We start from the raw sequence: 16701 nt of genomic DNA on the forward strand, positions 1-16701 counted from the left end.
GCTTCTTTACCCATACATTGGATCTTCTTTGCCAATCTTCAGTGTCCATCATTTCTGTAAAATCATTTCTTTCTCTAAATTTCTTTTGGACTTAAAAAAATCTCATTTTCAAATTCTAGTTCTCTTTGGACACTATCTGTTGTGTTTGTTTACTCCTGTGTTCCTCCTAGTTTTCTTTTCAAATATTATTTTTTTTTTTTAATTTCTAATTCTTCCCCAAGTTCTATTACTTCATTTCTGAGTTCTTACCCTGACTTATTTTGCTCTTTCGTTTATCATTTTAACATCTTTACAATTTTGATCCGATTTTTTGGGCAATGACACTGTGCATGTTTTGCATTTGTGGTTTGACCTCATCCTCTTACATTTTGGGGTCTGTGGTATTATCTTTCAATTAGTTTTGCTGTAAATGTTTCATGCATTTTTGGTTTCACTATCTAGTCTGTTTCTTTGTAGGGATCCAGGGAGATTCAAAACTCATGTACTACCATCTTTCCAGAATCCATTTATATTTTTGAGTCATAAATACTTCTCTTTCTACATCCCTGAGACTTCAATCCTTAGCTGAATGTGATGGAAAGGGGCTGGGGTTGATCAGAATGTTATTTGGATTGGCATAGTGCATTACATCACATCTTCATTCTTGAGTGATTGTTTACTTGGTTATAACATTCTAGGTTGTAATTTCTCCTCAGTACTATATATATATTCACTCTACTCTCTTCAGCACCTATTTTTACTTTTGAAAACTTGGCTTCCAGGCTAAATGTCATTTCTTTGTCAACAGTTTATGTTTTGATACTATTAAGATCACTAAACTTTTCTTTGCTTAAATCCATCATGATGTATATGTTATTTTCTCAAGACTCGTTCTTTCTATCTAAAGTGTACCTGTATACACTTTAGATTTAGAATAATAAAGCCATTATTGCTTTGAATTTTGCCTCTCTTCTCTTCTCTGTTTTGGGATGCCTATTAGATATCCTGTTGAATATTCTCATATTATGTAGAAGCCCTGAACTTGTTGATTTACATAGGCAAAAATTTTTTTTGTTCAACTCAGTTAGAATTCTTTTTTTAAATCACTGAAACAGAAACACTTTCCTCAAAAGGCAAGTCAGAAAAGAAACCAACAAAGAGGTGATTCCAGAAGTAATCACCTGTAACCAGATATCCTTCAAACCTAAACTACCCCTGAACTTTTTTAGTTATGCAAGTCAATAAATTCACTTACTTTTTTCTCTCTTAAATCAGTTACAAGCCAACTGCAACCAAGAGTTGATTACTATAAATGTCTACTATGTGGGTGGCACTGTGCCAGGTCATGATCCCAGAATCCTGGGATCGAGCCCCGAGTCAGGTTCCCTGCTCAATGATATTCAAAACAAAGTCCATGCCTGTAATAACTGCAATATTTCACACTCATTCCATATCATCTTCATTTCTTCCTGCTTCTCCTGCCACCCCACTCCCAGAACCCTCCAAACTTGGAACGCTTATTTGTTTAAATGTTACACCTTCCTCACAATTCTTAAAACGAAATTTGTTAAGGGCAACCTTGCTATAGACCCCCACGATGCTTCCCTTATTTTGGATTCTTATCATACTCATACTGTCTTAAATAGGTCAAGTGTTTCATGAAACATCCTTTAATCAAATGAACTCCTGAACTTCTTAAGGGCAAAAGTCACACCTTTTATAATTCTAGCTCCCAGAGCAAAGTCAAGAATGATTCTGGACATCACCAGTAACAAGTGCAACCACAGTACTTAGCCCCTGAAGGTCTTCAGTATGGTACCACGATACAAAAACATACTCCTATCACTTCATCAACTTTATGACATACGGAAGTATATTAAAATATAAAGATATAAGGTGCTGATATAGTTCAGAGGGAGGGGAAATCATGCCTGGGCCGGAGCATTCAGAGAAGCCTCCAAAGCCCTGGGATACGTACAGGTCTTGCCTTAACAGAAAATAAAGGAACAGACACCAAGGGCTGAGATGACGGCGTGAGGAAAGGCAGTTTTGCTGGAGCCTACAGCGGTGGAAAGTAAGGTTTTAGCGACACAGATAAGGACAGAGTCTAGATCTTAAATCAACATAATCCCTATAATGCCTCTTCCCGTCTTTTACACTGAAAATCCCTGCAGCTGAGCCATACTACCTTGATGTACGGCTCTGTGTAATTTGGTTATTAATTTCTTATCCCCTTAAAGGGACAGGTCTTGTGTCACTCTCTTGAGTACATATGGCCAAGCACGAATTAACTGGAATGAATGCAGGCGGAAATCAGGAACAAGCCCTGTGCCTGGGGACCCAACCAGTCGCGGCTCGGTAATGGAAACCCGGGACCCGGGATCTCTCTCGGAAATCCTCTTCCTCTGTCCGCAATTTCTCCTGGGACAGCCTGAGTCCACCTCCCAGGGGATGACGTGGGGAAGCCACGGGCCTTAGACTTCCCTGAGACCGTGAGAGGTGGCGGGGGAGCGGGCAGCGTGGTCCCGACCACCGACAAGCCAAGCGCTCCCGGCAGCCGAGACCGCCGCCGCCCGCCGCCCGCGCCGGAGCACGCAGCCCCCTCTTCCACGCCTCCCCCCCCCCGCTCCGCCCCGCGGCCGGCGACGCCGGGGAGAGGCGGGGTTTCCGCTTCCGGTGGCGGATTGTTGACGCCTGCGGCTGCTGCGGTGGCGACCGGGCCGTTGGGGAGGGGCTAGTGGGGCCGGGAGACGGCGCAGTGACAGGACCGCCGAGGGTGCTGCTGAGGCGACGATGGCAGAGGGGCCGGAGGAAGTCCGAGGCCGCCCTCCTGGGCAGGACGACGGCGGAGGGGACCCCGAGCCCGTCCCTTCCCTGGGAGGCTCTCCCGCCGCCGCCCTACGCCCCCGGGACGGGCCGCAGGCCGAACCCCAGGCCCCGGGCCGGCCCCCCGCCCCGGGCCTCGCGCCCGCCGCGGTCGCCGCTGAGGAGTCGGGGCCGCCCGGCGAGCCCGGGCGGCGCGGGGAGACGGCCCCCGGCTCCAGTGCGGGGCCGCAGGAGCCGGCAGGCGGCGAGGCGCCCGAGGCCGCCGCGCCGCGAGACAGGCCGGCGCGGCTGAGCGCCCGCGAGTATTCCCGGCAGGTGCACGAGTGGCTGTGGCAGTCCTACTGCGGCTACCTCACCTGGCACAGCGGCCTGGCCGCCTTCCCCGCCTACTGCAGCCCCCAGCCGCCCCCGCCGAGCTACCCCTCGGGCGGTGGCGCCCCCGCCCCCCAGGCCGCGGCGCCGCCGCCCCTCCAGCTGGGCTATTACAACCCCTTCTACTTCCTGAGCGCCGCGGCCGCCGGGCCGGACCCGGGAGCGGCTACCGGCGTCACCCCCGCTGCTCCGGTCGCGGGCCCGGGAGGCCGGGCTCCGCACGCGCAGGGATCCGTCCGGGCAACCCCAGTGAGCAGGGTGGGATCCGGCGCCCCTTCGCGCACCCCGAGCGAGACCGGGCGGCAGGCAGGTGAGAAGCGCGACGGAGAGGGGAGGCGGGGCGGAGCGAAAGGGTCTTGGGGGAGCTCGCTGGTGCCTAGAGCAGGCACACTTTCTCCTCCGGTAACCACGCTGCTGCGCAGATTGGGTGTTTCTCTGCGTCCTTCAGCTGTCGTTTGCCCAGGCCCTAAATTCCCCGGAGTGTGCGGCGAGGCGGCACGGTTTCTTTTTCCTTTAGACCCGGCCCTCCGAACGGATTCCCTTACTCCTGGGACTGGCCGTCTCCATGTGTAGGGAAATCGTTGCTCCCCGGGCTCGCCTCTTGATCTCCGTGCCGTGGAGACGGAGATCCAGAGCTCCATCCTCACGGGGCAAAGCCGCTTTGACGGCCGGCTCGGCGTGGGGGGTGCGGGTAGTGCGGGGAACAATCCAGACGTGGGTTTATTGTGGATGATAGGATGCATGATGATATATAGTAGTATCTCTAGTAAGTAATTGATAGGATAAGTAGACATTACCTGTGTATTAGGAGCAATGAAACTGCCGGATATAAAAGGAGATTTACGTGAAAGCAGGTGGAGTTACGAACCTCTGAGCTCTAAGGGAATGTTCTTTGTAATATTGTCTGTTTACTTCTGGATGGGAATTAGAGTATTTTGTCCTAGTTACATTTTTTAGTTTATTAGACTTTTTGTTTACTTTGTTCAGCCACATATATGAGACAAGAAGTAGTTTTCCTCAATTTGATCCCATTCAGAACTTAAGAGGTCAGATTGATAATCACTGGATTTATTACATAGAAAAGCAAGGCAAACTAAATGAAGAGGCGGTAAAATGAGGAACAGGTTATTTACTTTGTACTAGTAATTGTCTATACTTAACCTTGGTTTTTACTAAAAAATGTTTAATTTTGTGTCAGAGGCTTGTGATCACCAGGATACGCTTTTGAGTCCCTAATGAAATGTATTGAGTGCCTTAAATAATTTAATATCTACTGAAATTATTTTTTAAACCGTAATTGGGTGAAAGCAAACTTTAAACTGTTCAGTAAATAGTGGAATAAATACCATGTGCTATTGATGGAGTCAATACCAGTAATTGTTGCAAGGTTTTAACTTCTCTTTTTATTAGCAAGTTATACCTTGACTTTGTGTTCTCCATTTATTACCTAGCTTGGGTTCCAAGGCTTATGTGAAATGAGTAGTTTTCCTAACCTTTTTTTTTTTAATTTACAGGCAGAGAGTATGTTATTCCATCCTTGGCCCACAGATTTATGGCAGAGATGGTGGATTTCTTTATTCTCTTCTTTATAAAAGCAACCATTGTCTTAAGTATTATGCACCTCAGTGGAATAAAGTAAGTTAAGGCTATTTGCAGAAAGGTTTTAATGTCTACTGTGTAGAGATCTTGTTTTCTGAAGTTCTCTTCATGCCTGCAAATGGACAGTGTGCCAGTGTCACGATTTCTCCTATCGGGAGCTCCTATAAGGACTTGGGCATATTTTATTTCTTGGTTTTAAGAAATAAATACAAAAAAGAGAAAAACCCTTAATAAGTTATGAAAGATCTGTGGGAATCTCACCTATCAAAAGTAGGTAAACATTTGATTTTTTTTTATTCAACCATTTTGTTAGACTAGGCATTAATTTCCCTCTCACTATCCTGTTCAGAGTAAAAAACAAAAACATAAAGAGCTTTGGGTAGATGAACTGTTGATAATCAATTAGACGGGCATTTCCAAATGGGATTGCTTACACAACGAGGCAAGTCCCAAGTGAACTGCAAAGTGAGCCGTTTATTTGAATAATCCTCCTTTCATATTAATAATTATATAGCAGTTATCATTTGCTAAGCCCTTTCTATATGCTGAGCACTGAGCTCACTTCATATGGATTCTTTAATTGTATCACCAGTATGAGATGTAGAGGTTAATACCTCCTTTTTGTAGATTGAAGTTAGGGTTTACTTCAAGAAGCTAAGTTCAGAATTTATAAATACAAAGGTCATAAGTGTCAGTGTCAAGATACAAACCCTTTGGTAAAATTTCAGGGCCTTGGGCGCCTGGGTGGCTCAGTTGGTTAAGCGACTGCCTTCGGCTCAGGTCATGATCCTGGAGTCCCGGGATCGAGTCCAGCATCAGGCTCCCTGCTCGGCGGGGAGTCTGCTTCTCCCTCTGACCCTCCCCCCTCTCATGTGCTTGCTCTCTCTCATTCTCTCTCTCTCTCAAATAAATAAATAAAATCTTTAAAAAAAAAAAAATTTCAGGGCCTTTGCCAGGAACCCGAGTTTTACTGCGATTCCTCCCTGTCTCTCCCTTTCTTTCCCACCACCCACACAGCCAGCCAGGTACCAGCTCCTTACTTTTCAGGCTCCTGAATAGCCTTCAACTCAGACCATTTCCCCTTTACTGTTTCATCGTCACTGCTTCTTCCTAGTCCAGTGATTGTCATCCCTCATCTGGATCATAGCAGAAGTCTTCTAACTGGTATCTCAGTTTCCCGTCTCCTGTTCTATCTCAGTCCAGTCTCTGATCTAAAATCAAAGAGATCATAAATTCTGAGTCTGCCCCTCTCCCACCTTAAAACTCTTCAGTGATTTCTTAACTGCCATCAGGTTAAAGTCTTGTCTTCATATCAATTAACAGATGCTCTTATTTCTTAATTGCTATGACCTTTTATACTTAATATTTGAGCCATGCCATACTGCTTACAGCTTCCATCACAGCCTCATTCCAAGCCTTTCTCTCTTGCTAGTCTCTCCCTCCTGAAACTTCCCCCTTCTTAGTCTGGCTAACTTCTCTTCATCCACAAGATGGGATGGAGAGGGAAGGCTTCACTCCTTAAGTTAAATGTACCTGGTATGTGTTTCCCTACTATCCTATGGTTCTCTATCATCACCGTCATCCCACTTTATTATTACTTAGTTGTTGTTGTGCTTTGTCTAGTAGGTAAGAGTCTCCATGAAAGCAGAGATCAGGTTGAGTCCCCGGGGCTAGTACAGTGCCTGCTCACAATAGTGCTGCTTATTTGTTGAACAAGCTAATGAATGTTTTGTGAAACTAAATGGGTGGAAACCTAAAGATTAGTTTAGAATTTCAGTTAAAGTTTGTGACAGTAATGGAAAAAATACCAATGCAATTGCTCTGGTAACTAATTCTTTATAACCCAAAACTATTGTTTTGTGTAGGGATATCTCCAAGTTTGCTATGCATTATATAATAGAAGAAATAGATGAAGACACATCGATGGAAGACTTGCAGAAAATGATGATTGTGGCTCTTATATACAGATTGTTAGTTTGTTTCTATGAGGTAAGCTACTGACTCAGCAAATTTTCACGTTTAACAATCTCATTTTAGATGATCAGCCCAACACAAAAAGTAATGGAAATTTATAATTATTCATGTTTTTGTCAAATATCTCTGTTTTTTAATTTTTTCCAAATGTTCTTTAACATAAGCTTCAAGTTAAAAAGTAGAACTTTCTGAGTGGTGACATTTTACAATTTCTTTGTGATATATTTCAGTCTTGCGGCCTAAAAATACACTTGCAAGTTGGTTGTGGAACTTGAAATGTATTTTTCCATAGAAACAACTTGCTTAAAAAAAAAGTGGGTCACAGAGAAATACTGTGGTAGACGTCTGGTGTATTGAGGGCATAAGAGACCTGCAGAGAAGCCTTACAGCGTTAACCTGTCAGTATTCTCTGAGATTCTTTCAACTTGAAAATTTTAAAACATGAATAACATGGCAAAAAACTTCTCTTTAAAATTGGTAGAGTTGAGCTAGTGAATTATTTTTACATTCTCCCTCTTTCCTTAGATAATTTGCATTTGGGGAGCAGGTGGAGCGACCCCAGGGAAGTTCCTGCTCGGCCTTCGAGTGGTGACATGTGATACATCTGTGCTTATTGCGCCGAGTCGGGTTCTAGTGATTCCTTCCTCAAATGTGAGCATCACAACGTAAGTTCTTTCCTTGGCTTAATTTACTACATACTTAGGAAAATAGTAAATTTTAAGTGTAGAGTTCAATTCAATATTATTCAGAAGTAATACCATTTGATATAGTATTTTTAGGATGTTGGTATTTTTTTCTTCATGGCATGTAATAGACCTACCTTTATTATGTTTAGAACTGAAAAGTTTGAGGTTTTCGTTCTTTTTTTTTTTTTTTTACATTACATCATTAATTTTTGATGTAGTGTTCCGTGATTCATTGTTTGCGTATAACACCCAGTGCTCCATGCAGAACGTGCCCTCTTTAATACCCATCACCAGGCTAACCCATCCCCCCACCCCCCTCCCCTCTAGAACCCTCAGTCTGTTTCTCGGAGTCCATCGTCTCTCATGGTTCGTCTTCCCCTCCGATTTCCCCCCCTTGATTTTTCCCTTCCTTCTCCTAATGTGCTCCATGCTTTTCCTTATGTTCCACAAATACGTGAAACCATATGATAACTGACTTTCTCTGCTTGACTTATTTCACTTAGCATAGTCTCCTCCAGTCCCATCCATGATGATGTAAACGTTGGGTATTCATCCTTTCTGATGGCTGAGTAATATTCCATTGTAGATATGGAGCACTGAGGTTTTCAATTGTTGTAGAACTGTAGACCCCTCTTCAGTATGCAATTTCAAGATAATCATTTTACAGAATAAAAGTCGTGACAGGGTTTGGGTGGTGGTGCTGTCTTTATCAGTGCTTTGGTGCTCCGTACCCAGTTCGATTATTCTCTAAGTTGGTGGTTGTTGGGCCAGTTACTAATCTGCCTTGAGCCTCCAGCTTCCATTTGGTAATAATACATGTCATTATCCCATCCTGAATGGGCAGTAAGAGTTTGGGCTGATAACGCACGCATGCACCCGGCTCTGGCTCTTAAGCGATACGAGAGAGCTTGTCATGCTGCAGTACTCAGGGCTAGCTATTGGCGTGTGGCTCTGTGGGGAGGTACAAATAGTGATAATGAGAGTTGTAGAGACTTAAGTAGGTGGCAGTTAGTTGAGCAAAACAAGATACTGGCTGGAATGCTGCCTGAATGATTCAGAGCTGGGTTGTATAGAAAGAAATATGAGAGACTCTGGAAGCCTCGATTTTGCAGATATCCTCACATTTCCTTACAGTTTTGTGATTATTATAATCCTGGTTGCTACTTTTAATGAGAGTCAATAAGGGCTGTTTATTGAGCACCTCTTATATAACAGGCCTTGATTAAAACAATACATATTACCTAATAAGATAGGTACCATTGGTACCATTATCCCCTTTTTACAGATGTGGAGCATGAATGAGTGGTCGAAAATGGATCTGAAACCAACTAGTCTGCATTCAGAGCCACACTCAGCCACAGTGCTTTTTTTGTAGCCTTTCTGTGTGCGGAGGGGCAGAAATCTAACACTGGTAGGATAATTCTCCATTCTGAGCTATGCTTGGAAGCTTTTTAAAGCTTTCTTTAATCACAGCATCCCACAAAGAAAGAATACACAGTAATTTAAACTGTTAGAGCTTCACAGAAGGTAGAAAAGGGGACTACAGTAAGCGTATTAGTGTAGAAGGTACTAAACACACACGAGTGACTATACAGAAGGTAAGTAAAGGGAACAGTTAACTCTTCTAGCAAAATATCCGAGAAAATACTGGAAACCTTTAGTTCACATTCTAAGAAATATTCATTAGTGCTTTTCATGTGGAAGTTCTGAAGTCTTACTCTTACGTTGATGATGTCTTTAGAACAAGCCCAGGTGGTTTGATCAGAATATAATGCTACTTGAAAGTAACTCAGATATTGAAGGTAAAAACTCTCAACACTTTGAATGTATGTTTTAAATATGTATTTTGAACTTGGTACAATAGTAGTAATCCCTAAGTGGTTGGTATGTAATTTATCTGGTATTTTTTGCCTTAATTTTTTAGGTCTACTATACGAGCTTTGATCAAGAATTTTTCTATTGCTTCTTTTTTCCCTGCTTTCATCACACTGCTGTTTTTTCAGCATAATCGAACAGCCTATGACATTGTAGCAGGAACCATTGTGGTAAAGAGAAATGGGGTCAGATGATGCCCCAAAAAGCCCTGAATTCCATCCTCTCTGGAATAACGACAAGACTAAATTATGTATCAAGGCCATCAGTATCCCTGGGTTACACTAATTGATGATTTAGAAATTAAAGCAGTCACTCCAGGGTGATGCAGGTGACTATTCTGAAAGTATTGATTTTACTTGAATGCCAAAGAACTTTGTTCCAGAAGAAAAACCTGTTAAATTCAAGTGTTAAAAATTTTTAGATCGAAAAGAAGGCAAGTGGTTTTATAATCAACAACGGACAATATATACTTTCTTAAGATCTAAGGCTTTAGAATTTGCTGAAAGCATTTTCAGCTGTGAAATCTCCAGATGAAACTTTTAAGAAATTTATTTTGGTTTATCCCAAAATGATGGAAAAAGTCAGTTGTGTTTTGTAAACACATTAACTCATCTTTTAACACTTCTTGGGGAAATTGTTGTTTTTGCTTTTGGGGAGAGGGAGTGGGAACACAAATTTGGTAATCCATTTGTCTCCCACCCCAGGAGGAGGTGAGTTAGCTGCAAGAGAAAGGGGCAGCAGATGAGGCAGGCCTAGCAGTTCCCTCACCGGAAGTTTTCAGATCCGTAGTACAGTGTATTGTGGGAATGATGTCACTTTACAAGTATTGTTACTGTTCGAACATGTATTTGGGGGCAAGTTTTGCATGATGATGAAAAAGTATTAAGTCCTATTGCTGTATTATCATTGATTATTTTTAAAGAAAAGGTAAGTTAGTGATTGCTTTGGGGGGTGGGGGGACCTAAATTTTCACCGTAAATTTAAGTTGAAATTCACGTGCAAGTGTTTTTAGTGCCCTAAATCAAACTATAAGTATGTGGGGTGAAAGGACTTCATCAGGTCGTTGCATATTTACTGTAAAACAATTTTGCCAGTATGTGTGCGGCATGAGGAAACGTGTTAGTGCTATTCAGTGTCCTGAATGTACCTTCTATTTCTACACCAGGTAGTCACATACTAGCTAGTTTCCTTTTATCTTTTATATAGTTCCATGACTTTTGAAACATCAAGGAGGTAAATAATCTTAGTATTTCATGATAAAATACTAGTGGCCTGTGAAATATTAGCATTTTTCCCATTATGAACTATTCTTTCTAAAACAAGGACAAGTACCATTTCCAGACATTTTTCTAAGTTCTTTGGGTCAAAAGCTTATTTTGGGCCTGCCGGGGATGATGTTTTGAGGGAATTGTCTAGTAACGTAACACTTTGTGAATTGCCATTTTAATTTATTCTTCTACTGAAGCAAAGCTTAGTGTTTTAAATGTGTGTGCATGCTTTTGTTAAATGGCCCAGTTAACAGTGTTGAGGTATACCTGAAAAGTTTTATTTCTTAGGCATTTTTTCCAACCCTGACATTGTTTTCCCAAAAAACACTAAACTGTCTTGGACACTTTGTAATTAGATTGCTTAAAAGATCAGTCTGGACTTTATTTTTGGTCTTTAATAGCAAATGCAAGACATGTCTATTATCACTATCAGTTTGTAAAGTGGGTTTTTCTTTGACTTTAAAACTGAAAATATTCACATTTGATGGCCATAGAAACCTTAACAGTGTCCTTATTAATGCCTCTTTATTGTAAAATTTCATAAGCCATGTTTTTCAAAATAATTTTATATTAAATCCAACATCACTGAAAGCCTATTCAGTGTGTCAAAGTACTCAACAGATCATTTACTTGTAGCCCCTGGGAAGATATTTGAAGTGTTATGGCCCTTCACAGTAGACAGACACATTAGGAAATGTTACATAAACTTACCACTTAGTAGTGTATACATTAGCATTAGTGGATACACTCTTTTTGCCACTGATGGGGAATTCAAGTTGAAGTGTCCATCAGCCATGTAGCCCTGGAATAGATCTTTAATGTAGAATTTCCTCTCAGATAATTGGAAGGTTTACCATCTAGGCTACTGTTATTTATATAGCCAAACAAAAGCAAATAAGTAGCCCAGTTTAATTTCTTAGAATATTGCACATTTGCTCTAGGAGTTACTCAGAATCCCATCTGTATGTAGGTTCATTTAGAGTCCTCTAAGGATCCAAGTTATACAGCCCTATAAAATGTAAGTATTATTACTACTTTGCCTTTACAACAAAATGCAAGTGTATTTGTATTTTGAATTCGGCACTTAGGAAAAGAGAGTTTGATTTCCAAATCATTGGGGGGAAAATGACAAAACAATGGGGAAGAAGGGAGAGTCACTTGTTTTCTCTTAGGGTTGTGAGGGGTGGAGCCTCCGTCTTTTCAAAAACACTTTTCTATTTAGTATATTTCATTTATAGAAATGCTGATTTTCTGTGTCAAAGTATAGTTCCCATGCTGAAGCGCTAGCCTAAAAAGGCAAAAAGAAAGTTGTTTTCATAGTACTACAAACATTATTCATCACTTTTACAAGATAAGTAACAAGGGAACAAAAATTAGAAGTCAAGCCAAGTAAGAACACTGTTGCAGTGAATGGGCCCTAAATAAAACCACAGAACAGGCAGTTAGCGTGGGCATCTAGAAAACCTCGGTCCCCAGGACTACAGGCGGCCGGCTCGAGCGGCGGGTGCACCTTGAGAGAAGTCTGACGCGCTAATGTCCAGGCCGGGCTTAGGGAAGTAAACGGGAGGATGGCAGGCCTTGATTTTTAGACTAAGCTGTGACTATAAAAATAAAGCCAGCACTTTTTGGGATAGCAACCCTTTAAAGTATCGCCCAGCTGCTGCTTGTGTCGCCCTGGCTCAGAAGTCATTTCTTTCCACCTAAACATTTACCTTCCAGTTTTACCCAGAGATTTAGGATTAGAAAAAAAAACATACATTATACTTGAGGGCCCCTTTATCTAAATTGTAACACTGAGTCTTCAGTGTTTATTGCTTCAGATGACAAGTTGTTTTAACTCTGCTTTAAAAGGACTTGTTCCCTTAAGTGACTTGTGTGGGTGTCTTACTTACGCATCAGTATTTCCGGCAAAATGAAAGGAGAAAGGAGTTGAAACTACTTGCTACTTGGCAGTGGTGGGCTTTTTGAGAGGGGGGGGGGTATTAAATGTTTTCATTCCACACTTAGCCCTATTAAAACAGGCCATTGTTTTCTTTTGAAGAATAGGCCCAAATAACAGCAGTCCGTATTCCTGAAATCTGACAAGTACTTGCCATTCCCCATCCCCTATACCAAAGGCCACCATCTTTCCAGTATGTGCTTGTCTGGGTGAAGTTCCTCATTCCAAACTATGTATGTATATATCCTCGCAGTTCATTATAGTAGGGCTTGACCCACAAACAGTATCTGATGGCCTGCCTATAAATAAAATTCAGCATTCTATTTTTAATAATTTGTATGCCAGTTTGTATTCTTTGTCTCAATAAATACTTGATCACCAATGCTTTTGTTTTTTGACTGTTAATTTGAAATCTGCTCTACAGTCTTCTGCTTAAGGGAACCCTTGCTTGCAAATACAATTTTCTAACGTTCCCCGCCTTTAGGAGAATGGCAGTCAACTAGAGTGCTTTCAGAAATAGAGGTCTAACCCTCCCCCAAAAAAGTCTACCTTTTGGGGTATATTCTTTAAGCACGTCACTCAGAAGTTACCCATAGGTGACTTTGCTTAATGTTAAACTAATCCTGTCCTTAAAGTGGTTAACCATCCTAACTATTATGCAAGATACTAAGGACCCAAGTTACACATGGGAAACCAGAAGTTCAAAGTCTCCTAGCTGGTAAATGACTGAGCTGGGCAATTTAAATCTAGTTCTGATCTTACAAGCATTTCCTGTTCTAGAGAAGGAAAACAGGAAATAAAACAGGTTCCTCAAGAAGAACACAGATAATAAACTAAATGTAGCTGAACAATGGCCTGGTCTGAGTTCTACAATGTGCTGTTCTGAGCACAGGCACCAATTACACGTTTCTGGAACTACGCACTACAGTGGACTGAGGGGTGCCCCATAGTACTAGTAAATTCAATTGGCCTGTGTTGGCTGGACCCAGTACGCTCGTTTTCTCAATTTTACCGTACCAAATGTCGGTTTCCATTAAACACACAGGCTAAGCTTTGTAAACTTCCCATTGAGTTTCAAACTTTAAATAGGCCCAGGAGACAAATGAGGTCATGGGGATGAGAAGGGACAGCTCGGTAAGTAGTCACTAGTTCTACAATCCCGTACGGTGACCACACTTAACGGTGGTGAGCACTGAGTGACGTACGGAATTGCGGAATCACGCTGTATGCCTGTAACCATTACAACATGGTAGGTCGTCAATACTTGAAAAATAAAAATTTTTAAATTAGCATTATTTGAAACTAAAGTGTTGGACTAATTTACAGCCTGGTTACAAACGGTTAAAATTAGGCCAGCACTTTGATTTCAAATCATAAAATGCTAAGTACATGAACAATTTCAGGAGAAAATTTGTAGCAAGTATTAATAAGCAGCTAGCTTGAAGACATTTTTCAGTGGCCTAAAGTACACTTTTTCTTAATGCCCCAAATCCTAAATTACCAAAACAGCCTGGCACCTGAGGTGGCATCCTCATGCCTGGAGCTCAGGCATTCGAAGTCCTCCAGCGTGAGAAGCGGGCTCGCTTCCTTGCCGTGCTACCTCCCCTCCTTGCACCAGCTGCCTTCAGGTTTCACTTGTGGAGGGAACGTGGAACCGAGGCCTGCCCGAGACCGCGGTTACAGCCACAGAGAGTGGCTGAGAAGTGTGTCTGCGGCCGGAGCCGGCCCACGGGGGAGATCCCTCTGCCGGGCCCCGAGGGGGCGGGGCGGGGGCGGGGTGCAGGGTGGCGGATGGGGCCGCACTCATGACTGTCTTCTGCAGACACGGCGCGCAGCGTACGAACGAAGGCAGTGGGACGTGGAAAATCCAAGTCCCAAGTCCGAGTACAGCTCTGCCGACTACAGCTTTGGTGCCAGAAGATTTCATTTTTAAGCCACCTTAAGTATGATTTTCAGTCACTTGTTTTGAAGAATACTAAGTAAATATTTCTAGCACATTTCTTATGAAAATCTTCCCCAGAGTAGAAAGCCTAATATTCCCGTTCATACGGGCCCAGAGAATGACTGATAATGAACGAACCTGCCCTTTATTTAGGCGTGAACCAGATTTCCAGTATTCATCATCATTTGCCCCCAAACAGGCCTGTGTCAAATGTGTATTATTAATCAAGTGAGAATTATAAAATGTTTCCCCCCACAAACCAGCATCTGATAATGGCCTAAGATGTTTTCAATATGCAAAATATCTTTTCAAAATTGGAAACACGTACAAAAAAAGCTCGTAAACATTTTGAAGTTCTGAATCTGGACTTCAACCAGAAGTTCGGCAAAATAAAAGTCCACGCAAAATAATTCTGTGCTCAAATTAAGTGTAAAAATCAGCAAATGCTGTCCCAACAGGTCTTTTATGGACCACAGATCTAGTTAGAAAAAAAAAAATCGGTAAAAGAATTCCATGCATGGATCTCCAAGACTCGATCAATAAACACTGTCTAGTCGCCTCTCAAGGAAGATACAGATACAAACAGAAATGGTTACGTGTGTTTATTTTCAACTTTTAAAAAGGTATGTCAATTTATATGCAAAGTAGGCGTGATTCCTAGCACCAGACAAAAAGCAGGGTACCTTCTCTCTGTTTTACGTTCAGACACTTCCCCCTTCACTTAGGAGTTGTCCAAATCACTTAAATGTATTCTTTGGAATTTCTCTGACCATGGCGAACCTTTACAAAAAAAGGTTCCCTTCCATTAACACGGGTACCTTCATTTTAAGTTAACACTAGAACAAAAAATATTTCATAATTTTTTATTGATGGCATTTATCCCATGGTTTAACATGTTAATTATACTGTAATAAACATGGCTTTAATATTAAACTTTTCCTTATTATCCAAAGTCACCACAGTCCATTTCAGTAAATATAAAAATATATGCTTAATACTTTGTACAATACTGGTTTTTGGTCCAAACAAAACTGGATCAGAAAAGCCAATAAATTCACTTTAAGAATCCCCAATTTTTTTTTAAAGATTTCCAAATGGATTTAGGCAACTTTGAATAATGGGATTTACATAATAAAATCTGAGACAAGACTAAACAAAGAACAAACAAATTTTCTAACACAAAATTAAAATTTCAAGTTCACAGATTTATGTTATGCCAAAAAAGTACAGAAACAAAATTGTATTTACACAAGTTTCATAATAAAATAATGAAAAAGGCAAGACAGGTGGTAGGAGAATGAAAATATAGAAAGAGCATGTAATTATTAAATGGAGAACGCACTAGATCTAGTAAGTCCTCAGCATGGACCATTCTTTAATCAGGCTTCCTCTATCAGAAAATTTTAGTGCACAATACACCCAACTCACTCACTTCACACATACACCAGCACAAACTCAGCATAGAAATCATTCACTTCCACAGTCTCTAATCTATACAGAATTCCTCCGGGATAATTACAATTCCAGCGCGTTCCGAAAGCGCGCGCGGGCGCACCGAGCGCTGCGGCCGCAGGCGGCCCGAGGCCACGCCGGCGGGAGCGGGCTCTGTCCCCGGGCGCCGCCCGCCGGCGCCGCCTCAGCGGATGATGTGCGGGACCCCCCTTCCGCTGAAGAATCAGTCACCAATCCAGCTTTTGTCTTTTTTTTTCTTTTTTTTAAGGGAGGGGGAGGGGGAGGGCAGGGCTTCTGTAAAGAACAGGGAGGGAGTCCCAGACGCGGACGAGGCCTCGGGCGGCCCGGCTTGAGGCGGCCCCTCGCCCGTCCGCGCCGGAAGCCGAGCGGCAGGGGCCCGGCCGCCGCCAAGCGTGCTGTGCGACGCGCCGCCCCTTCACTTCCGGCGCCTGACGGCAGTCTTTATCTTGCGGCCAGACACGGACGTTCCAGAAGAAGAGAACACGTTTTTGCCGTTGGACCTGTGGGAAATAAAGACTGCATTCGGTGACCAGGTGCCCGGGAGATTTCGGAATCACCACAATCCTACCTGCGACCGGCGTCGGGGGGGGGGGGGGGGGGGGGCCGGGGGGGGGGGGGGGGGGGGGGGGGGGGGGGGGGGGGGGGCGCCGTGGACGTAAACTCGGGCCGTCAGCGCGCATGCGCGCCCCGGCGGCGCGGCCGAGGCCCGGCTCCTGCGCACCTGCGCTGCGGGCGGGCGAGCGACGCGGGGGCACATACGGGCCTCGG

The 16701-nt window shown here is 43.0% G+C and overlaps 2 protein-coding genes across 4 annotated transcripts in view; one reads left to right on the forward strand and one right to left on the reverse strand.

The window, feature by feature from the left end:
• Positions 1–2692: 2692 nt before the first annotated feature.
• FAM8A1 (family with sequence similarity 8 member A1) lies at positions 2693–12900 on the forward strand. Of its 2 annotated transcripts, none has more exons than XM_034985735.1 (5): positions 2693–3487; positions 4692–4812; positions 6642–6765; positions 7276–7401; positions 9361–12900. In XM_034985735.1, exons 1-5 carry the CDS (start codon positions 2773–2775, stop codon positions 9442–9444), a joined length of 1170 nt encoding a protein of 389 aa, XP_034841626.1. In that variant the 5' UTR covers positions 2693–2772; the 3' UTR covers positions 9445–12900. The 2 variants fall into 2 exon arrangements, with proteins under 2 accessions (XP_034841626.1, XP_034841625.1); XM_034985734.1 differs by having other exon boundaries at positions 2702–3487; positions 7276–7415.
• Positions 12901–14835: 1935 nt separating this feature from the next.
• Positions 14836–16701, reverse strand: part of NUP153 (nucleoporin 153) — a 77943-nt gene continuing 76077 nt past the window's right edge. For both annotated transcript variants that reach the window (XM_034985732.1, XM_034985733.1), the window contains exon 22: positions 14836–16433. In XM_034985732.1, coding sequence (XP_034841623.1) covers positions 16349–16433 — 85 coding nt within the window. In that variant the 3' untranslated portion in view covers positions 14836–16348. The remainder of the gene's footprint in view (positions 16434–16701) is intronic.

This window comes from Mirounga leonina, unplaced genomic scaffold, assembly GCF_011800145.1.
Source record: "Mirounga leonina isolate KUSES-001 unplaced genomic scaffold, KU_Mleo_1.0 Mir_366, whole genome shotgun sequence".
NCBI lineage: Eukaryota > Metazoa > Chordata > Mammalia > Carnivora > Phocidae > Mirounga > Mirounga leonina.